Genomic DNA, 24,369 nt, shown 5'->3' on the forward strand with positions numbered 1-24,369 from the left:
GCAGAAAATAACCTAAATTCTCAACTGATGACTGGATAAGCAAATTGTGGCATAGTCATACAATGGACCACTTCTCAGCAATGAGAAGGAACAAATTACTGAAAAATGCAACATGGATAAAATGAAAAAACTCAGTTTTTCCCTTTCTGTGCAGCTTCCCCCTATTGTGTTTCTTTCCAGTGTGTCTTCTTTACTCTCACACAGAAACACTTCTGACACCCCTAGTCACCAAAGGTGTGGAGGTTTTTTCCCTCCCACAACAAGCAATTCTCTGTGACATCAGCTGGGTGTCCCACGATTGAAGTCAATTGTAACACAACCTGGAGAGAATGTCAGCCACTACAGGCTAAGACTTAATCTCTCAATCCCCCCAAACTCCTTCCCTTCAACTTCAGATGCCTGTGGAAACCTAGGCACTGAATCCCTCCTGGGCTTGAATAATTTCCTAGAGCAGCTCACAAAACTCAAGAGAAGTATTTACATGGGTTTACCAGTTTTTAAAAAGATAACAGAAAGAATATAGATGAACTGTCAGGTGAAGAGATACATAGAGCAAGGTCTGGAAGGGTCCGGAGGGTAGGAGTCTCTGTCCCTGTGGAGTTGGGTTTACTACTCTCTAGGCGTGGATGAGTTTACCAGCCAGGGAGATCTCCAAACCCCCAACTATTGGGATTTCATGGAGGCTTTCTCATGTAAGCACGATCAATTATTAACTCTGTTTCTAGTCTCTCACCCTTCTCTGGAGAAGTGGGGGGCCAGATGGAACCTGAAAATTCCAAACTTCTCTTACTAGGGATTTCTGGTGACCAACCCCCATCCAGAAGTCCACCAAGAGTCGCCTCAATAAAACGAAAGATTTTCCTTGTGTGCTTATCACTTAGGAAATTACACGGGGTTTAGGAGCTCTATGCCAGGATCCAGGGGCAGAGACCAATAAATATTTTCTATTATCTCACCATGAGTGGGTCTCAAAAGCATGGCATTACATTTAAGAAGCCAGAGACAAAGGACTACATACCTTATGATTCCATTTACATGAAATTCTAAAAAAGACATAGATTTCACATGAATGAAATCATATGGTATTTGTCTTTCCCTGTTTGACTTATCTCACATAGCGTAAAGCCTTCTATGGCCAACCATGATGTCACAAATGGCAGGATCTCATCCTTTTCTTATGGTTGAGTAACACTCCATATATGTATATATGTTGGTATATATTGTATTGGTTGCCTCCATTCCTTGGTTGTTATAATTAATGCTCCAATAAATAATAGAGGTGCATATATCTTTTCAAATTAGTGTTCTCATTTTCTTTTATTTTTTTAAAGATTTTATTGATTTATTTGATATATATAGGGAGAGCACAAGCAGGGGAGCAGTAGGCAGAGGGAAAAGAACACCCGCTGAGCAGGGAGCCTGATGTGGGACTCGATTCCAGGACTCTGGGATCATGACCTGAGCTGAAGGAAGGTCTTAACCAACGGAGCCACCCAGGCATCCCAGTGTTTTCATTTTCTTTGGGCGAATACCCAGTAGAAGAATTACTAGATCATATGGTATTTCAATATTTCAATTTTTCATTTTTTGAGGAAACTCCATAATGTTTTCCACAATGGCTATACTAATTTACATTCCCACCAACAGTGCACAAGCATTCCTTTTTCTCTATATCCTAACATTTGTTTCTATCTTTTTTGATTCTAGCCATTCTGACAGGAGTAAGGTAGTATCTCATTGTGGTTTTGATTTAAATTTCCCTGGTAGTTAAAGATGAGCATCTTTTCATGGGTCTGTTGGCCATCTGTATGTCTTCTTTAGAAAAATGTCTACTCAGATCCTCTGTTCATTTTTTAATGGGATTGCTTATTTTTTTGGTGTAAAGTTATATAAGTTCCTTATACAGCCCTTTATCAAATGTATCATTTGCAACTATCTTCTTTTATTCAGTAGGTTGCCTTTTTGTGTTGATGGTTTCCTTTGCAATGCAAAAGCTTTTGATTTGGTGTAGTCCTAATTATTTATTTTTGCTTTTGTTTTCTCTACCTGAAGAGACATATGTAAAAAAATGTTCCTAAGCCTATTATCAAAGAAATTACTTCCTATGTTTTCTCCTAGGAGTTTTATTATTTCAGGTCTTACATTTAGGTCTTTAATCCACTTTGATTTTATTTTTGTGTATGGTGTAAGAAAGTGGTCCAGTTTCATTCTTTTGCATGTAGTTGTCCAGTTTTTCCCAACACCATTTATTTTTTATTTTTTAATTTTTATTAACATATAATGTATTATTTGCCCCAGGGGTACAGGTCTGTGAATCATCAGGCTTACACACTTCACAGCACTCTTCATAGCACATACCCTCCCCAAAGTCCATAACACAGCCACCCTCTCCATACCCCTTTCCCCCAGCAACCCTCAGTTTATTTTGTGAGATTAAGAGTCTTTTATGGTTTGTCTCCCTCCCGATCCCATCTTGTTTTGTTTTTTTTTCCTTCCCTAACCCCCACACCGCCTCTCAACTTCCTCATATCAGGGAGTTCATATGATAATTGTCTTTCTCTGACTGACTTATTTCACCCAGCCTAATACCCTCTAGTTCCATCCACGTCGTTGCAAATGGCAAGGTTTCATTTCTTTTGATGTCTGCATAGTATTCCATTGTATATATATACCACATCTTCTTTATCCATTCATCTGTTGATGGACATCTAGGCTCATTCCATAGTTTGGCTATTGCCAACACCATTTATTAAAGAGATTGTCTTCCCTGTTGTATATTCTTACCTCCTTTGTCACAGATTAATTGACCATATAATCATGGGTTTGTTTCTGGGCTCTCTAGTCTGTGCCATTTGTTTATGTGTTTATTTTGTGCCAGTAACATACTATTTTGATTGCAGCTTTGTAATATATTTCTTGAAGTCTGGGATTGTGATACCTCCAGGGTTTTTTTTTTCTTTCTTTCTCAAGATTGCTTTGACTATTTGAAGACTTTTGTTGTTCCATACAAATTTTATTATTCTAGTTCTGTGAAAAATGTTATTGGTATTTTGATAGATATTGCAATGAATCTGTATACTGCTAGTATCTAGTCTTATAACAACAGAAATCTTCCCATTACATACTTAAAAAAATGTGGAATAAATTTAATTAGTGATAATTACAATACATGTACCTGCAGTTTTGAACATTTTACCATTATTACAGAAGAATTTCATAATTAAAAAATTATATTTTAGGAGAGGAACATAATGCCTGCAGAAAAACAAAACTCACAAATTAAGCTTTTCTTCTACTATCTCTAGCTTTCTTCCCATATCTTTGCTCTGGTTTTGGTCCAAAGGTTTATGATCTATGATATATACGATACTTAGCTCAAAAGGTATATAACCTATGGTGTGTGTGGTGTATATGTGTGCAGCTTTGGTCATGAGATTGCATTCTGGGGGGGCACCTGGGTGGCTCAGTGGGTTAAAGCCTCTGCCTTCTGCTCAGTTCATGATCCCAGGGTCCTAGGATCAAGCCCCATATCGGGCTCTCTGCTCAGCAGGGAACCTGCTTTCCCCTCTTTCTCTGCCTGCCTCTCTGCCTACTTGTGATCTCTGTCTATCAAATAAATAAATAAAATAAAAAAAAAAGATTGCATTCTGGGGTGGTCTTCCACAGCTCATAGGAAACAAGGGATCCTGTACCATCTTCCCTACGTGTAGTGGAACACTCAGATCACAGAACCCAACCATGTACACTTCTATTATCTCTCTTCTTTTTAGGGAACTCACTGTGGTGAAGTGTTTTAATCTTGACTTGCATCCTGAGCAAAAGATGGTACTTTCCTTGCCCCTGCTGGCTTCTCAGCATTCCTTCTCCCTGGTTCTCACCTTTGAACACTTCTCCCAAGTCAGGGATCTAGGGGGACTGACCCATGGGAATCCTGACAGCCCTGTCCATTGGATTTCAACATCTTTCTGCTTTCACTTAGATGCTGTGATGATTACTTTTATATGTCAACTTGGCTGGGCCACATGGTGCCCTGATATTTGGTCAAATATTATTATTCAGGGTGTTTCTGTGAGGGTGTTTTTGGGTGAAATTGATGTTTAAATTGGCAGACTCCACGTAAAGCAGATTGCTCTACATAATGTGGGTGGGCCTCATCCAATCAGTTAAAAGGCCTGAACAGAACAAAAGGCTGGACTCTCCCTACTCACGGCAAGAAAAACTCAACAAATAATGACTTTCAGACTCAAACTGGAACATCTGCTCCTCTTAGTTCTCCAGATCAATGGCCCTGGTGGACTTTGGACTTGAACTATAACCTTAGCTTTCCTGGGTCTCCAGCATGCTTGCCAGTCCTGAAGTTTTTGGACTTGCCAGCATCGATAACAGCACAAGCTAATTCTTTATCCCATATTTTTCTCTGGAGAACTCTAATATAGATATCCTGTTCACATTCTTGGATGAATTATCAGGCAGGTACTCTGGCCTACTTCATTCTCATTTATTGACATGTCTAAGACACATGACGTTTCTCCTTGCTCCAGCCTGGAAAGAGAAAACTCTTGGTTTATCCCAGCAGCTGTGATATGTCAGGCTTCCTATTTGTTTACTGCAAACTGTGTGCCTCTCAAGGGCAGAAAGCATACTTTGTTTTCATGTCCACACTGCCCAACATTTTGATCATTGCAAAGTCCAGGAAAAACTGCACAATTTCACATCAGACTAGGACACTTAGCTTACATGATGTACTTTTAATAGGAGAAAAGATTTTTTTTTAAGATTTTATTTGTTTATTTGACAGACAGAGATCACAAGTAGGCAGAGAGGCAGGCAGAGAGAGAGAGGAGAAAGCAGGCTCCCTGCTGAGCAGAGAGCCCGATGCGGGGCTCGATCCCAGGACTCTGGGATCATGACCTGAGCCGAAGGCAGAAGCTTTAACCCACGGAGCCACCCAGGCGCCCCAGGAGAAAAGATTTTTTAAAAAATATATAAATAATGCTAAAAAATGCTAATGCTAAAAAAAATCAGGAAATGACAGTAAATGATCACATGTAATGATGATATTTTACTATGAATAAAATGTCAAAGTTTAGTGCTTTGGGATATTTTCATGCAATAAAATGAAAGATACAAAAACAGAAAAGAAGGGTCAGAAATAGACCAGAATACACACAGGATTTTAGAACACGATAAAGGTGGCAATTTAATTCAGTGGAGAAAATTGGAAAGAGTCTTACCTTTCTCATAGAACCTGTGCTACAGATCAGTGACTCCATGATTAGAGGAAATACAGAGCCCTGGGAACAAAGGGAGTCTTCCCTCCACCCCTCCACCACATGGGCAGGTGATCAACTTTAGGACCTGATAGACTGGGACCAGAGTGAGGTAAGTGGCCTCACATGCATGGCCTGGCCTTACTCTCCTTGCCCTATTCATGGCCTGTTGATCTTGCCTTTATTTAAAATGGGTATTTTATTTATCATGGATTTTTTAAAATTAATTCTGATTTTTAAAAAACAAACTGTTTTACTACACCAAAATAAAAAACTTTTGGACAGCAAAATAAACCAACAACACAAAAAAGCAACCTACTGAATGGGAGAAGATCGTTGCAAATGATACATCTAATTAGGGGTTAATATCCAAAATATATAAAGAACTTATACAACTCAACCCCTCAAAAACAAATAATCCAATTAAAATAGCAGAGAATCTAAATAGATATTTTTCCAAAGAAGATATACATACAGATGGCCAACAGACACATGAAAAGATGCCCAACATCACTAACCAAGGAAATGCAAATTAAAAACCACAATGAGATATCACTTTACACCTGTCAGAATGGTTAAATTAAAAAAGACTAGAAATAACAGGTGTTCATGAGGATGTGGAGAAAAAGGAACCCTTATGCACTTTGGTGGGAATGCAAACTTGTGCAGCCATTATAGAAAACAGTATGGAGATTCCTCAAAATACTAAAACTAGAATTACTATATGATCCAGTAATTACACTACTGGGTATTTACCCAAAGAAAGTAAAAACACTCATTCTAAAAGATATATGTACCCCTTCATTTATTGCAACATTAATTACAATAGCCAAGGTATGGAGATGATGAAGTGTCCATTGATAGACAAATGGATAAAGAAGAGGTGGTATATGTATATATATAGAGAGAGAGAGAGAGAGAATTACTCAGCCTTAAAAAGGATAAGATCTTGTGATTTGTGGCAAAATGAATAGACATTGAAGGTATTATACTAAGATAAGTCAGAGAAAGACAAATACTATATGATTTCACTCATATGTGGAATCTAAAAAACAAAATAAACGAATAAACAAAAAGCAGAAAGAGACCCATAAATACAGAGAACAAGCTGATGGTTGCCAGAGGGGAAGGGGATGGGGAAAGGGCAAAATGGGTGAATGGGAGTGGGAGAAACAGGCTTCTAGCTGTGGAATAAGTCATAGGAATATAAGGTACAGAATGGGGAATATAGTCAATTAAGAAAAAAGAACAAAAACCCCAAACATATTGCTTTAACATATTATTCATATGGATCACTGAATTTTTTGGCATGCCCTTAGGTTTTGCACCTGAGAGGAGTGCCTCCCTCCCCTCACCTGAGTGCCAATCCTGCCCAGTTTGGGAGGAACCAGCAGCTTCTCTTACCAGTGGCACTGGAGAGGAGTTGAATAGTACCTGACACCTGGTGGGTATTCAATAAATGTTTTTTGAATACTTGTTGAATGAGTGAGAAGGCTGAGAACCAAGAAGCCTGTCTTGAAGTGATTCAGAAGAGATGTTCTCAACTTACCGTACTACTTGCGTATGGTCCCCTGGGAAAAACCACCTGTCAGTCCTTGTCATGTGAGATCTTAATAGGCTGCTTTGCATAGGCAGTGTAAGATCTCACATATAAAGTTATTAAGAGAAACTTAAGGGGACAGTGACTTAAAGGAGAAGGAACAAGATGAATTAAAATAGGATGTCACTGTGGAGTGTGAACTCAGGGAAGTCCTAGAAGAAAACGTTATTAAAAATTCAACGAGAACTCTATGTAGATGTAATCAGAACAGTCACGCAGGTGTTTCTGGAACTAAAAAATATTCTAGAACTTAAAAAAATGCCCAATTTAATAATTCAACAGAAGAATTAGAAAAGTGAATGATCGCTGGTAAAAACACATGTTCAGACCCCAGATACATAGAAATGAATATGATGAGGAAAAAGGTAGCAGTCATGGGAGACAGACAGTTATGACAGGCTTAAAATACACAAATAAAGGTCCCAAAGAGGCAAAAAAAAACCAAAAAACAAAAACCCAAACACATAGACCAGAAGCAATAATCAAATAAATGATAGAGGAACACACTTCTGAAGAAGACAGAAATTTGAGTCTTCAACTTGAAAACATCATCATCTCACAGGCAGTATCAACAAAAATGATAATGTCTACTGTAGACAGAACGACTTGGCCTGGGAAAAAGACCAGTTTGCAGGTGGCACTGTATCCTTGTTGAGAAAGTTCCCAATATGCAACAAGCTGTCTAAAATGTGTGCAAACTCTTTAAAGCAGTAATTCTATTTCAGGAAGACCCTCTTAAGAAAATAATTCCAAAGCCCCCAAAATACATCAGTTGTGGGAGTACAAATATAGGTACTCGTTTATAACGTAAAGATGTAAGTAAAATGAACAGGGACAGCGAAAGAGGCCCAGCCCATGCGATTGGCAGCCATGGACGGGTTTGTGGGGACAGCACACAGATAAATTATGGAAGATCCATAGATTAAAATAGTGTCTAGAGTAAATACATGAGGTCCGAGTTGACGTTGAAAATGTTTAAACGAAAATGATCTTAATGGGGAAGAAAGAGGGGCACAAAATGGTACTTTCATACTGATGGCCGTTGCATAAAAAACCGTTCAGGCCATAAATCCTTATTTGAAAAGAAAACAACCTTTTATGAATGTGGCAACACGCTGGGCCCTGACAAGGAAACGGCACAAATATACAAGAATAATGCACAATTAGAAAGTCCGGGCTGTGGCCTGGCCTCCGTCAAAGTCTCTGGTAAGCTCCGGGTCTGCGCCCCCAGAAGAGCTGGACAAAGGGTCGGGGGGACGTTCCCGCCGGACCACAAGCCGACCGCTCGCCAGGGGGCGCTCCACGCACGACCCCACGGTCCCGGGCACCCTCCCATCCTGGCCTCCGCCCCGCCCGCCGCCAGGGGGCGCCGCAGGCTGCCCAGCGCTCGGCTCGCCGCCCCCGACCGCCGGCGCGGGCAAGCGGCGGAGGCCGGCCTGGCGGCGGCCATGGACCGCTTCTTGTGGACCAGCGGCCTCCTGGAGATTAACGAAACCCTGGTGATCCAGCAGCGCGGAGTGCGCATTTACGACGGCGAGGAGAAGGTGAGGGCTGCCTCCGGGACGGTGCGCGGTCTGGCGGGCCTGCGGGGCCTCCCCGCCCGGGCCCCGGGTTCCCCACCCCGCGGCGCGCAGGGAGCGGCGGGGACAGTCGACGAGTGGCCGGGTGCCGGCGCCTCCGGCCCGCGCTCGGGCTTGGTGACGGTGGGTTGGGCCGGGCCGCGCCGCGCCGGGCCATTCTGCCCGGCCCCCTGACCCGGAGTGCCTCCGTGACCGGGCGCGGCCGTTGCGCGTGGGGTTTGCCCCACAGAGCGGGCGGTAGTGTCCTGCAGGGGTTTCCGAGAAGCGTGTCCGGGTCTCACCGGGACGCCTTTTTGAAGGCTCTTCCCCCCCCCCTTTTTTTTTTTCCGGGAATGACTTTAGAAAGGAGTCTAGAGCGTTTGTTTGGGAAAGTGATGTGGTAGGCCGTGCCTTGTCATGCGGGCGGAAACCTCAGGAGATGCGCTTGCGAATGGGGAGAAGTGTTCCCAGCGTGAGCGTTCGGGGCGGACTTCCCGTCCCGCTGTTAGCGCGGGGGAGCCGGGTCCCACGCGGCTGGGGCTGCGCCCTCCTCTCCCCCCCGGAAGAACCGCGCTCCAGAGACGAGCCTTCTGGAGAGGGAGAGGAAGGCTGCTTTCCCCGGGAAGACGGTGGACTAACGCCCCAAAGACCATCCTCCCGGTCCCCGCGAAGCCGGAAGGGCTTAAAGGGGAAGGCAGGGTGCTGGGACGGGGAGGCGGGGTACTCTGTGCAGGGGAAGCAGGTGCCGAGGCGGTTAGTCCGAGGTGGGCATGACCCTGAACAGACTTGCTGGCATCAGCCGCAGCTGTTTTCCAGTGCGGTCAGCCTTTATTTTCAGGGCAAGTCTGGTCCACTCCTCAAGGCCAGTGGTCTGCAAGTCTCAAGGGAGGTAGGTTAGTCCCCTTCACACCAAGGGAGTTTGGCCAGCCCGCACGGAGCGCCTAAGCTTGAGGTTAGAGTGCTGTTGCGGAACTGCTAACCTCACCTGGATGAAATGTATAAGCTGGAATCAGAAAAATGTCAAAAACCCATTTATTCAGCAACATTTTTAGTTTCCAGAAGTTTTCACTTGCTCTCTCTTCTTCTTTGTGGTTTCGTTCATGAAACTTCCTTCTCTACTTTTGCGTTTGTTCCTTGACTCACAGCTTTTCCTGGTCCTTGTCGGCAGAAGCTTGAGACTTCCGTCCTCCTAGGTCATGGAGGGCAGACCCAGATATCTAGGGGCACAGTGGACATGGCATAGGACCCAGGTGTTCTGCTTCCCTGAGGGTATTTTCCGTGTACTTTGTTGCCTCCATTATCAAGTCCAGGTCTTTTTCTTAAAATAATTTGCTTGGATTTGCTTGATTTCCTGCCTTAGCACTTTTATTGACTTGATCTCAAATTGGGTTTACATCTTTTGGTTGGAGTGACTAAACTAAAACGTTTTAACAACAAGGTTACAATCTCTGGAACTTTTTAATTTTTATTAATTCATTCTTAAATTTTACTTTATTTTTTCAGTGTTCCAAGATTTATTGTTTATGCACCACACCCAGTGCTCCATGCAATACATGCCCTCCTTAATACCCACCACCAGGCTCACCCATCCCCCCACCCTCTCCCCTCCAAAACCCTCAGTTTGTTTCTCAGAGTCCACAGTCTCTCATAGTTCGTCTCCCGCTCTGATTTCCCCCAGTTCGCTTTCCCTTTCCTTCTCCCAATGTCCTCCATGTTATTCCTTATGTTCCACAAGTAAGTGAAACCATATGATAATTGACTTTCTCTGCTTGACTTATTTCACTCAGCAAAACCTCCTCCAGTCTTTGGAGCTTTTTAAATGGAAAGCATAATCAAATTCCCTCCCTCAGCCAGTTTGATGATGCCTCCCTCTCAGTACTGACAATCATAGACTGGTATTCAGAGACTCTACTAAAGACAGTCCATGCTGGAAGTCACACTTTTGCAAAACATCACACCCTGTTCTGTGTAACTCTAGTATGCAAATTAGGAACATCTTGGCTGGCACCTAATAAAACTATGATTTTATGAACTCTATGAACTATGAACTCTATTTAAGACAACAAAAAGTCAAAACCATGAGTACCTGTATATGGAAGAACAATTGCTAAACCAGTGTATTCTAATGTTTCCTTTTAAGTTTTTGCTTCTTTTAGCAGACAAGTAGATATAGTTATCAGAGGATTAATAAAAAAGTATTGGAAAAAATTTAGTAAGTCCCTTTGATCTATTGAGGAATTCTTAACTGTTCTAAAAGCTGAAGATGGTGAGGGAGGGATGTAGGTGTCCTGAAACTGAAGCAGAGCTCTAAGACAAGCCTGCTCACCGCTGCGGTCCCCAAGCTGCATGGAATGAGTCACTGGCTGAGCCATCCCCAGTGTGGCTGAGGGCTTAGGCTGAATCCCGGGGAAAAGTCCCGTGTCCTGGCTTCCTCCATCTGCTGGAAGGCTTCCAGACCTCATGTGGTCTAAAGGCTCTAGGAAGCTCCCTATCGGCCTCCAGGGAACTTGAACTCTGGTCAAGTTCCCTTTCAGTATCTTGCACTGGCTCCCTTGGTCTAGGGCACTTGAGTCCAGTCAGTGTGGCCTTAATAGCTGTGCATCCTGACACATTCCCAAGGCAGGTGTGCACATCCCAAGGCAGGGGTGTACTTGGCCGTCTACTAGATCAGGCGGTCGCTCCCGAGGGCAGAAAGCGTGCCTTACTCATCCTTGCATCTTTTGGTTCATTGAGGGTATGAAGTACATGGGGGAAAAAAAAAGAGACCTGAGTAATTAGAGCACCTACTGTGTGCCAGGAGCTTTACATATAATCTCATTTAATCTTCTCCGTGGGCATAAGAGGTGCTATTTTATGGATGAGACAATAACTGTTAGAAAGGGGCCTGCCCACACACAGTTGGTTAGCAGGAGACACCAGAGTGAGATCTCTTGATCAGACTCCCAAAGCCTGCACTTGGTTTGCGTGGCTGTGATGCTTCATGAGCACAGTAGCCACCAGCGTCAGACTCTGTGTAATGTTTAATATAGTCGATACTCCCAGAGATGAAGACACAGAGGCTCTTGGTTGATAGCTGAGGAAACTGTGACCTGTCTGAGGTCACACACTTAGTATTTGGTGGAGCCCTAGTAGACGGCTTTTCCCACCGCCCCAGCACCCAAGCACCTCTTGTGGATAAATGCATGCCTGCTTGTTTCTACAGGCATAGTTTTCATGGGCCCATTATGACGGGTTAGTGTGTTGTTTTCTTAAGCAGCGTAGACAGGTCATTTGTTTAAATTCACACAAGCCTCTATAGCCTCAGCTAATTTAAAAATACAATGAAAGCAGGTTAGTAGTGTATAAAGTGGCAAGTTGGCAACATACACTGGGAGACTTGGAAAATGTGTATTTTCTTTCAGCTAGGTATTTCACTTTTAGGAATTTACCCCTGGGAAATAACCAGAGATGCATAAAAATATAATGAATGAGGATGCTCGTCTCAGCATTGTTATATATATTCTATATTATTACATATATAGAAAATTGGAAGCAACCCGAATGTTGCCCAGAGGGTTTTGTTAATTAAATATGATACACCCTAATCAACATGAGGAATTGTTAATGATAGGCCACCAGTTGAAAAAAGCAAGTTATAAAACTAAATATAATGGCTTCATTTTATTTAAAGATTATTCAATATACATATGTATACATGTGTGTATTCTTTGGCTGGTGTGATTATGAGTGATTTCATTTTCTTTTTTAGACTTAAATCTTTTTTCCCCAGATCTTCAACAGTATATTGCTTTTATAACAGAAAAATGTTAAATAATAAAACAGGGTAAGAGTTTATCTAGCTAATGCCCAAGTTAGATCAACCTTTAAGTAGTTAAAATTATTCTAGCTCTGAGTGGCAGGAGCAAGCCAGCCTAAACTTGTCTATCAGGTTTAGCTCATAATCCCTTGGAATCCCTGAAGGGAAGTATTACACAATTCTTCACTTAGAACAGCAGCATTTTACGTTTGCACATTGTTAATTGACATAGCAATGGAACAGACTCTGCCTTCAGCTTTATAATCACATCTTTATGCTTGAACTTCAGTAAGAGAAAGTGCATTTTCTTAATCAGAACTGTTAGGCTGTCATGTAGCATCGTGTACTCTCAAGTTGATAAAATACTTGTTTTTGGAAAAGGGAAATCTTTTTTTTTTTTTTTTAATTTTTTTTTTTTTAATGATTTTTTTTTTTTTAAAGATTTTATTTATTTATTTGTCAGAGAGAGAGAGAGTGAGCACAGGCAGATAGAGTGGCAGGCAGAGGCAGAGGGAGAAGCAGGCTCCCCGCTGAGCAAGGAGCCCGATGCGGGACTCGATCCCCGGACTCTGGGATCATGACCCGAGCCGAAGGCAGCCGCTTAACCAACTGAGCCACCCAGGCGTCCCTGGAAAAGGGAAATCTTACACATTGACAGAAAAGAAGTTTTTAAAATCTCTTAAACTCAGTTATTTGGTTTCCCATAAAACATTTGGAGCCAGACTGAAGTAAGTGCCAGAAGTACATGTATATAACTTCTGATTTGGTAGGAAATATGGAACTCATCAAGTCTTTTCTCTGAGGGTTTGAAGTGCCTTTGTGGAATGATATCTCACAGAGTGTATTTAAACTAGACGGCTCAGTAGGTCTCTTACCATCAAAGCTTATTAACCATATTGATAATGACTAACATATTAGTAATAGAGTATACCTTACTCTTAGAAAACAGTTTTTAAAAATTGATATTAAAAAGAGGATTGGTTATTATCCAAAAAGTTTTTTGACAGAAAAAGTATTTCTGTATATGTTTGATTTAACAAAAAATAATTTATGTACATTTCAAACCTCACGAAGTTATGTATGTCTCTAAGAAATTTCTTATCTTTTTCATTAGACAAATAATAAAGTTGTTAAATATGGGTAGGCCAAAAGAAGAAACTTGAAATAATTAGTAATCCTACTACCCATAAATAATTACTTTTGGGACATTATCCGTCTGTTTGTGGCTGTGTGTGTGTGTGTGATCATGCTATGTATACCACTTTGAAACCTAGGTTTTCTTTGTTAATATCATGAGTATTTTGTAATATATTAACTTTCAATTTGCATACATAGTTAAATTTATGATTATTTTTACTTAATGATGTATACCTGTTCTAATCGGTTACTCATTGGCTTTTTAACCCGATTATTTTAAATTCAAAAGGATTATTTGTAATAAACTGGACCCCAATGAAAATGCTTTCCTTTGAGTTTTTTTTTAATTAAACAATTTTTTTTTTATTTGAGTATAGTTGACACACAATGTTACATTAGTTTGGGGTGTACAGCATACATAGTGATTTGACAAGATTATACATTGTGCTGTGTTCCCCACAAGTGTAGCCACCATCTGTCTCAATGCAGTATCATCCTTCCCCCTCTGAGTTGTCTTGTAAGGTGGCCTTGATATGGGAGCAGCCTTACAACTTCAGAAATAACTAACTACTCCTCAAAAGGATATAAGCAAGTCCTACCTTATGACAAATTCTACTTAAAAAGAAGCTTCCAATATATTTCTTAATTTTAACAGAAATGAAAGAATTTGATATATTATCTCTTGGATTCAAACTCTAAAATTTGCTTATTTATATGATTTTCAATGCATAATAACAAAGGATGAGGATTAAGGGTTTGGTCCTAAAGACACAGCAGGCTTTTTTTGTGTGTGCGATTGTATTACAGTTTTAAGAACTTTTTTACATTTATATTTTGAGTAGGTGACACAATGCCGTGAGGGAGAGGGTGGTGGGGTTATGAACATTGGGGAAGGTATGTGCTATGGTGAGTGCTGGTGATTCACAGACCTGTACCCCTGGGGCTAATAATACATTATATGTTAATAAAAAATAAAAAAAAATTTAAAAATTTCAGTTGATAGTGAAGTGGTTAGGGGGCCACTTTCAAAGGGGGCCTTTGCTTTTCTTCTTCCCATTTCCTCACACTTTTTCTGAGATAATCTTTGTTAACAGATCAGTGAGTATTCCTTTTATATCTTTTCCTACTACTTGTGTGTGTGTGTGTGTGTGTGTGTGTGTGTATGTGTACACACACAGACATATGCATATATCTCACAATGTAGTTTGGGGAATATGGAGATTATCTCTATCTTCTATCTGATTACATTATATGTGATGTGCTGCAAGTTGCTTTCTCTCCCCACTAATTCTGTCACAGAATTCTATGATAGTCCATGCAGCTCTACCTCACTCTTTTTAACCTCTCATGGATTCTAGAGTATGAATGTATCATACTTAACTACTACCCTGTTGTTACACATCTAGGTTGTTTGTGATTTTTTCCCAATTTTATTAAGGCTGTGTATGTATGTATATATATATATATATATATATATATATATATATATATATATATATAAAATGGCTTACAAAATGTGTAACATTGCTTCTCTTTAATTTGTGGTAAGCCTGATTCTCTAGTGTTTATATGATTAACTTAACTATTGTGCAACTTGTGAGGAGGAAAATCTGGACCACATTGAGTGATACATCATTAATGTTTTGTGATGATCTTGTCTTTCTAGATAAAATTTGATGCTGGGACCCTCCTTCTTAGTACACACCGACTAATTTGGAGAGATCAGAAAAATCATGTAAGATAAACAGTTTTTAAAAAATCTGTTCTAGGTTTTAAATCATTGAAGTCTTTCTTTCTTTTTGTCAAAACTAAAAAATGCAGTAAATTTCCATTTTCAGAATGTTAAAAGAGTGTGTCTCATGTGATCTTTCTGAATGGAGTGCAGAGAAAGGAGTTAGGGGTTGTCCCTCATTCAGCTCCAGAAAAGTCTGTAATTGCTGAGTAGAGAGAGAATCATGGTCACTCCTGTTTTAAAACACCAGTCAGAACCTACCCCATACCTGAATGTTCTGTGTGTAATGAGAATATTTCTCCCAGTCATTGTCAGGAGTCCTCAGAACAACCTGATCCTGAGACTGGGAGGAACGGTCTGCCAGGAAGTACATGCTTTTACCTAGATATTGAGAAGAATGGCCTCTAAGTCACTCAGCACGAGGAGAAACCTCCCTGTTGTTTCATTTCTAGGAAGAGAGAACAAGTTATGTGTATAAAGCTATTTTAACTCCAAAGAGCTTTAACTTGAAAGTGTATGTGTGTATTGTTGCCAGTAAAAGAAGTAATCTATGGTATTTTCATAATTGCTGCCCCTTCCACCATGAAATTTGAATTTTACAGTCAAACTATATACTGAGGCTCTTTGAAAGGCCACTAACTATTGCAAAATCTGGCTCTTTTTGTCCCCCAAGAATCAGTATTTCCTCCCTTAGTGGTGACATTGCTGTTGTTGGTAACGCATACCTTCCAACTGTTAATGGCATCTAATTCTTTTAAAAGAAGTATGTGTTTAGGAAAAAGTCTTTTTGGAAGATAGGTGTCCTTAAAACATATGTTTATAAACTAATCTTAGTATCATTTTTTGATTTTCATATCAAGAAGCTAATTCAGAAACCCTTAGACCTATTGAATGCCAGTCATTTATAATAACTTAAAATTAAATATACTAATAAAGGGAACCTACATCAGCATTTTCTGTTAAAAATGGTGAGTGAAGTGTAGAAAAAAAGAAAAAAAGATCACCTGTATAGCACTCCTTAAAGTTGTTTTGATTTACCTGTTCTGTCTTTCTTTTTTTTGTTTTCCATAGAAGGATAGCTTACATGTAAAAAGTTTTCATATAAATACTACTTTTATTTTTTAAGATTTTTTTTTTTTAATTTATTTGACAGACAGAGATCACAAGTAGGCAGAGAGGCAGGCAGAGAGAGAGGAAGGGAAGCAGGCTCCCTGTTGAGCAGAGAGCCCGATGCGGGACTCGATCCCAGGACCCTGAGATCATGACCTGAGCCGAAGGCAGCGGCTTAACCCACTGAGCCACCCAGGCGCCCTAAATACTACTTTTAAAAAGATGTACCTATGTTAAAAACGAAGATGGTTACAGCAGCTTTTTTTTTTTTTTAAAGATTATTTACTTATTTATTTGTCAGCAGAGATTACAAGTAGGCAGGCAAGCAGAGAGAGAAGGGGGGAAGCAGGCTCCCTGCTGAACAGAGAGCCCGATGTGGGGCCCAGGACCCTGAGATCATGACCTGAGCCAAAGGCAGAAGCTTAACCCACTGAGCCACCCATGCGCCCGCAGCTTTTAAAACTCTTACATTCTTCCATGTGGCAAAATGCCACCACATTACTGTTTTCATTCCATTTTCCTTCAGTTTATTTAAGGAATAAAATCATTTTATTATTTTTTAAATTGTTTTTATTATTAAGTACAGGTGCATGACACTCTATTAAATACTATAAAACAAGGTTTTCTGACAAGGAGACTTATGAATCACATTTTGTATGGTTTCCTTCTAGGAATGCTGCATGGCCATTCCTCTTTCCCAAATCGTGTTCATTGAAGAACAGGCAGCTGGAATTGGGAAAAGGTGAGGTGTCTCTGAGGCAGTCTTTTTTCACAAAAATGTCCCAGTCAAGCTATTATCAACTTGGTAGATTTATTGTTGTGCCATGACTGCATATGTGGGAATGAATCTAATGATTGTTTTGGGGGGCTTTATAAAGAATAGTCATTGGTCAGAAGCTCCCCTAGGAAGATACTTACTACATTAAACTCATGGATAAATGGACAAATTAAGTACTACGATTTGCTGTAATATCCTTGGGTCAAAATAAGTAAGTGTCGGCCAGCTGTCATTGCATGTCTTTCCACAAGCATTCGCTTTGACTTGTCTGTGAATCTAATACTTAAAATCAGAAGTGACTCATCCGATAAAAATGACTGAGTTTACTCCTATTTCTAGTTGATCATTAAGTTTCTTCACTTTGACATTTTTGGATATCAGTGTTAAATAGAGTTTCATAATATTTATTGTTCAAACTGGGACATTTATAAAAGTAATAGGTGGTGCTGTTTATTATATTTAATCATTTTTTTAAAAGATTTACTTATTGAGAGCAAGAGAGCGAGTCAGGACGGTGAGGGGAGGGGCAGAGGGAGAGAATCTTTCAAGCAAACTCCCCACGGAGCATGGAGCCCAAAGAGGAGTTTGGCAGAGGAGCTTGATCCCACGACCCATGAGATCATGACCTGAGCTAAAACCAAGAGTCTGATGCTTAACTGACTGAGTCATCCAAGTGCCCTGGGGGTGCGGTGTTTATAATTGGATCAAGGAAGCATAAAATGGGACAGTTTTAGGCAAACCAGGACATGTCATCACCCTGGTTTAAAGCCGCACGTTAAAATGTTTCTTTTTAATCAAGTACAGAAAAATCTGGCTTTTATTTTAAGTGCATATAATTGAGGGCAACTTATGAACAAGTATTGCTGATAAGAATTTTGTTTTCCTTGTGGGCCCATTTTGAGCTTTAGTATAGTTATTTCAGTAGAGGTGAAACAAATACAGAACTTCACTGAAAATGCAATGCATGCATTAGTTATAGTGTATAGCTAGCGTGCAAGATTGTTTATTTGACATAAAAGAAACTGACATTTTAGAAAGGTTAATAAAAGTACAGACTTTAGGTGATTTCTATAATTTTTATTTTTCTCTTTTTCACTTTTTTCCATCTGAAGTTTTTTGTTTTTTTTTTTTTTAAGATTTTACTTATTTATTTGACAGAGAGATATCACAAGTAGGCAGGGAGGCAGGCAGAGAGAGAGGGGAAAGCAGGCTCCCTGCTGAGCAGAGAGCCTAATGTGGGGCTCCATCCCAGGACCCTGAGAACATGACCTGAGCTGAAGGCAGAGGCTTAACCCACTGAGTCACCCAGGCACCCCTCTTCTTTTTTTAATGAAGGTACAATTGCATACAACATTGTATGAGTTTCGAGTGCACAACATAATGATTCGATATTTGTGTATATTGCTTTTCTTAAGTTCTATAAAGTAAAACTTGAAGGTGTTGCAAATCATTTGAATTTTCCTCTGCTGTGTTCCAAGAAAATTTAAACTGTATAACAAAAATTGTTTAAAATATTTATCTTCCTGGGTGCCTGGGTGGCTCAGTTGTTAAGTGTCTGCCTTCTTCTCAGGTCATGATCTTAGGGTCCTGGGATCCAGCCCCACATTGGGCTCCCTGTTCAGCAGGAAGCCTTCTTCTCCCTCTCCCACTCCCCCTGCTTGTGTTCCCTCTCTCGCCATGTCTCTCTGTCAAATAAATGAAATCTTTAAAAAAAAAATGTTTACCTTCCCATTAGTATCTTATTTTTTAAACATCTCCAGTGAGGAAGAATTTAATAATATGTCACGTAAACATTTCTCAGATATTCTCTTTATTCTCGGCCCCCTTGCCCCAAGCAATTACCATATTTCATTGATTCAAAATTGTCCATATAGTTTCACCTTTTAACCTGTCCCCTCCCAAGATCCTTCTCTGATTGGGTGGTTTTTAAACTTGAAATATGGTAATTGAATGACCTGCGAAATGAATATATTTAAAAACTGGCCTGGATCTTTTTTGCCGACTTGGAGATTTTTTAAACTTCACTTTGTCTTATAATCTTCAGTTCTTCACTGAGTTTCCTTTGACAAAATCTGATCGTGGGGCTCAGGTTTTTCTGTTTTAAAGATTATGTAATTCTTTGCTTAGTTCCCTTAACCTGATTGTCGTATTTGGTTGCTCTACCTGACAGTTCATGTCAGACAGTCCTATTACAGTGACTGCAGTTTATTTGCTCAGTCACTTAAAGAAGTTCACCACAGAGGAATAGGTGAAGAGTCCTTACAAGTCTATCCCCAGTTTACTAACCAAAGCATTTATTACACTGACGAGGCCCCACACACAGTGTTTCAGTTTCACAGCGATATTTAGGAATTAAATGGACCTAAAGGAAATAGAATAATAAATAAGCGGACCTGTAATGTGGTCATAAGGGAAAAGCTCTACGCTGCATATCCAAAGTATTTTGACTGAGTTTTTTGGTTTTGCTAATTTATGGAAGCAGACTGTTTATTGAACAGGTTAGGGAAAAAGACTTACAAAACTGAACAAATATACCAGTATTTTTAATAGCACAGGAGACAACGGTAGTTATAAAGATTATGGTAGTTTGTGTTTCTAGCATAGCAGCATTTTGAGACTTGTTTTTGCTGTTGGATTATCTTCTAGATCATGCTGTTGATTGAGTGGCGTTTTCCAAAAATGATCCTGTAGAATGTTAGTTTTGGATGGAGTTTTAATAAAATGTCAGCTGGCCAGTTTTACACAGATAAGTTTTCATATTTTGTTTTCAAATGACTAGGGTAGTATGCTTTGGCAGAAAGTATAGGCCCCCCGGTAACCTTTGGGTTTGACTTTGTACATGGAAAACCCTAATCGTAAACCAAAATAATGAACTGTCACACATTTGGCCAATTTATTTTGAACTTATTTTTTTTGAAACCACATTTTTAATCTATAGAGCTGGTAACTTGAACTTCTTGGTTCAGAGCTTAAAAGCTGTAAGTAGAGGTGTTTTGGTTTTTTGTTTTGTTTTGTTTTGTTTTTGTTTTTACAGAGAGAGGGAGATCACAAGTAGGCAGAGAGGCAGGCAGAGAGCGAGGGGGAAGCAGGCTCCCTGCTGAGCAGAGAGCCTGATGTGGGGCTTGATCCCAGGACCCTGGGATCATGACCCGAGCCAAAGGCACAGGCTTAACCCACTGGGCCACCCAGGCGACCCAGTAGAGGTGTTTTTGAAAGTTTCATTAATACTGAATTAATACACAGTTTATAAGGATTCCTTTCAGGATGTATATAAATTTTAAAAGTGAACTTAACTATATTAAAAATTATGAAAACAGAATTAGTGATTCTTAAAAGGTAATTAAATTCATTACATTTATTCTGTAGTGCCAAAATAGTGGTTCATCTTCACCCAGCTCCACCCAACAAAGAACCCGGTCCATTCCAGAGCAGTAAGAACTCCTACATCAAACTCTCCTTCAAAGAACATGGCCAGATTGAGGTAGGTTTTTATATGCGTAAAATTGGACTAGAAAGGTGTGCTTGTGTGTGTTTTTGTTGTTGTCTGTTAATATGATGTAAATTGTTACTGTTTAACATACCAGGTTTCACCATATTTTACAATAAAATTTTTATATCTTAAGCCTTAGCAGTAGAAAATATGAGGTTTAGGTTTTGGTGGGAATTGGAGGCTGGAGGGTGTGGTTCCAAGGAAAAGCAGAAGCTGGAACTATGCTAAGTCAATGCTGTTAGGCTACTAGTAAAGTTTTCAGTGGTTTGGTTAAAGAGGCAGAGTATAATGCAGTGAAATGTTGAACCCTCTCAGTATCTGATAGCTCACAGCCTTAAGGCAGGATGTCTTTCCTCCTGACTCCACACAAATCTAATCACTGAAGTACTTACTCCATAGTATGATAGTTTACATGTTCTGATTAGTAAGTCACTGGATAAGTATTCTTCAGACATTTACAAGTACGTATTTATCTCCTCATTGATACCCTAAATTATTTATGTGGTTTTCTATGGCACTTCACCCATCCCTCCTCACACAGTAGGCACTAAGCAAATATAAGTGACTAACTGAAATCATTCTCACTATAGTTGATTTTTTGTGAGTGTAGGGATGTTTTGGCCCTAGTTTCTGGCTTCACATTTTACCTAGATGAATTATTCTCTGCTTCCTTCATGGATAATGATTGTATATTTTTCTTGGCACTATATCTGTTTCACTATAGATTGAAAACAATCCACATATGTGGGATTGTTTAAAGTAGGTCTATTTATTCATTGTCACTCATCTCTTTGTTGAGAATAGCTCACTTTATATAGAAGGTCAGTTTCTTTCTTTTTTTTTTTTCCTTTGTGCTTTATGAAGCTGATCCAAGAAGAGAACTTCCTTTGGTTTCCTTTGATGTTTCTGAGACTTCTAGGCTTGTTGCAAGTGACTGAACAGGACTTTCAACTAAAGAAATGTTAAGTAATGATTTCTATGAGGATATTTTAACCTGACTGACTCCTTAAAGTGAATATATGTGTACAACAGTTTTACAGGCGTTTATCTGAGGAAATGACACAGAGAAGATGGGAGAATATGCCAGTTTCCCAATCATTGCAAACAAATAGAGGACCCCAGGTATTGTTAAGACTATTTCTTAATCCAATATGTTTGGTTCTGTACTTGCATCTTCATTAAAGGAAAAGATTTCTGTGATTATAGAACTTTGCCAGAAGCAAAATAATGATATTCTGATTAAAATCGTTTGTATTCATAGAACCTAATTTAGTGCTCTGCAGACAGCAGACACTTAGCAAAAATAAACGACCGGGGACCAGAGTGATTCTTGGGGTGGTAGAAGTTAGATTCTGTTCATTACATTCTGTTCTTCATAATCAGTGTGGCATCTGAGAGAACGGACAATGCCTCTGGGTGATGTTTCTCAGCCAGTCTAAATTAACCACGAACCATGCGCTGACACTCAAATGTGTGAAAGTAGTTTGTATAATAACCGTCAAATACCAAAATTTTAACTACAATTTCTTGCCTGTTTGAGACCCTATAAAATATCTGATACATACATAATAGCTTGCCAAAGAACAAACATGAATTTAACTTATATCTAAAATACAGGGTAAAATATGCCAGTTATTGTATGTTTAGTTTTTTTAATAATGATTTGAAAATCATTATGTATGACAAGAAACTGATAAATGTTTTGAAAGGAAACCAGATGTAATCGTGTGCTGGTTTTCTTTGGTTCTTTGTGGGTCCCTTCCCGCCATTGAAAACACATTGTGGTGTGTTGTAAAAGAGTGGGTCCTTCCTATTTTGTATGTTTTATTTTCTACTTTTGTTTTTCAGCCAGGAAGAATAAGGGCTGTAGGAATTGTAGGCATTGAAAGGAAATTGGAAGAAAAAAGGAAAGAAACGGACAAAAACATTTCTGAGGTAGCTAATATATAAGTTCCGGTCAGCTTTTTTGGCCATTTGTGCATATTCTTTTGGATGTAGCTGTGACTAATTCCATTCTGTGTATTAGAATATGTTTAGTTTGCCTGAAGCCACAGTCCCTTATTCCAAGTCTCCTTCAGGTTGGTATGATTTGGTTAAAACATGTTTTAAAAAACTTTTTCCAAAAAGAAAAATGAAACTCAAATTTGTTTTCTGTGATGTTAGAAAACATTGTGGGTTGCTGTGTGTAAATTTTAAAACCTAGATGGAATTGATTGGAGAATCCTCCTAATGAGTTCTGGTCCTCTGTATGATTATTTGGACTTTTGGTTAGCTTAGTTGAGGGGAAAATGCTGTTCTGTGGCTGTTAACCTTGCCGGACACCACACAGTTTTCTACCACTGATGCTCAGGGACCAGACACAGACACAATAAGAAAGGCACAGACCATCCCATCCCTTCCACCAGGAGAACAGCTGTGAGCATGTACTTTGCGGTGTTTCTGCAACTTCATCATATTTGAGGAAATGCAAGTGAAAGGGAAAGCAGTCTAGTTAAGCAGTTACGCGTGCTAGATTCTGCGGTTAGCTACTACATCAGAGCATGTCATTGGTCTTCCTGTGTTTATATAAAATTGGTCTGGGATTTTTTATGAAATGACTCTATGAAATAATTCTTTAATTTTTAATAGGAGTTTATAAGTAAAATCCCATTGACTAGTGCTGTTCATAGAATTTCAAAGGTGGTATATCAATCAAAGTCTAAACTGCAAATAGTTATGGGATACCTGTATTAATCAAGAATTCAATATTCTCGAAAGAAACAACCAATAGTAGATATATAGATATCGCTATATAGATGTAGATATCAATGTATCCCTCTCTCTATATATACACATACAATGCCATTTAATATAAGGAATTGACTCATGTGATTGTGGGGACTGAAGAGTCCACAATCTGCCTCCTGCAAGCTGGTGACCCAGGAAAGCTGGTGATAGAAATCCTAAACTGAGTCCGAAGGCCTAAGAACCAGGAACGCTGGTGGTTTAGGTCCAGCTCTAGGGCAGCGTAAGACTACTGTTTTGGCTTAACCAGTCAGGCAGGAAAAGCATGAGTCCTCCCCTCCTCCAACCCTTTGTTCAGGCCTTCCGTGGATTGGATGATGCCCACCCCCAGTGAGGAGGGTAGTTCTGCTTCTGCCCACCAATTCACATGCTAACCTCATGTGGCAGTACCCTCACAGACCCATCAGCCATATTTGATCAAGAACCTGGGCACCCCATGATCTAGTCAAGTCAACATATAAAATTAACCACCATATTACCAGTTCTGGGCCCACTAGCTTGAAAATACAGATCCTTGAGAAACCAAGGTCATTTGACCTATTAAGTGCCCTTGGTCTAGGTTTTGCTGGTCTCATCTATATGGTAAAGTTGTATGTGTTCCTCAGCTCTGAGTATTTCCTACAAAATGGCAGCTGGATCCAGAGGCCTGATCAGATGCATGTTTGATCTCTTTGCTGAGACTAGCGGTGATGCTGTATTCTTTCCTAAGGAGGCACACCATGTCTTTGTGGACAATGGCAGCAGCTGTTCATGTTCATTGCCTACTTCTGTTGGTCCACCGGTGGTTACAAATGGTGATATTCTAGGATTTATTTTTTGTTAGTTAGAATACATTTTGAAGAGATGCTTCCCTTCATCTACTATTTGACTACTCAGTGATGTAGTTCATACAGGGAAGCAGAGTAAGTGCCTTTTTCTTTATCATCAGGGTAATAAATTGGTTCCTTATCATCCTCTAATGGCAACTCACTAGAGGTTTTTTTACATAGTAGTATGAATTTACAAATCTTAACATATTTGATGGGTTTCAATCAGTTGCAGTTATTATCCTGTTTAAAGCTCATACTGTCCCATCTTTGGCAGTGGGAGCCTCTTTAGGTTGGCTCCTGAGTG

At 39.8% G+C, this 24,369-nt stretch overlaps 1 protein-coding gene across 1 annotated transcript in view; it reads left to right on the forward strand.

Annotated features, from left to right (window-relative positions):
* The first annotated feature begins 8,266 nt into the window (after positions 1-8,266).
* VPS36 (vacuolar protein sorting 36 homolog) overlaps positions 8,267-24,369 on the forward strand; it is a 30,073-nt gene continuing 13,970 nt past the window's right edge. The window contains exons 1-6 of the mRNA XM_032874138.1: positions 8,267-8,414; positions 15,029-15,097; positions 16,876-16,946; positions 20,349-20,463; positions 21,505-21,594; positions 22,321-22,407. Coding sequence (XP_032730029.1) covers positions 8,319-8,414; positions 15,029-15,097; positions 16,876-16,946; positions 20,349-20,463; positions 21,505-21,594; positions 22,321-22,407 — 528 coding nt within the window. The 5' untranslated portion in view covers positions 8,267-8,318. The remainder of the gene's footprint in view (positions 8,415-15,028; positions 15,098-16,875; positions 16,947-20,348; positions 20,464-21,504; positions 21,595-22,320; positions 22,408-24,369) is intronic.

This window comes from Lontra canadensis, unplaced genomic scaffold, assembly GCF_010015895.1.
Source record: "Lontra canadensis isolate GAN:19392208 unplaced genomic scaffold, GSC_riverotter_1.0 scaffold51, whole genome shotgun sequence".
Lineage (NCBI taxonomy): Eukaryota > Metazoa > Chordata > Mammalia > Carnivora > Mustelidae > Lontra > Lontra canadensis.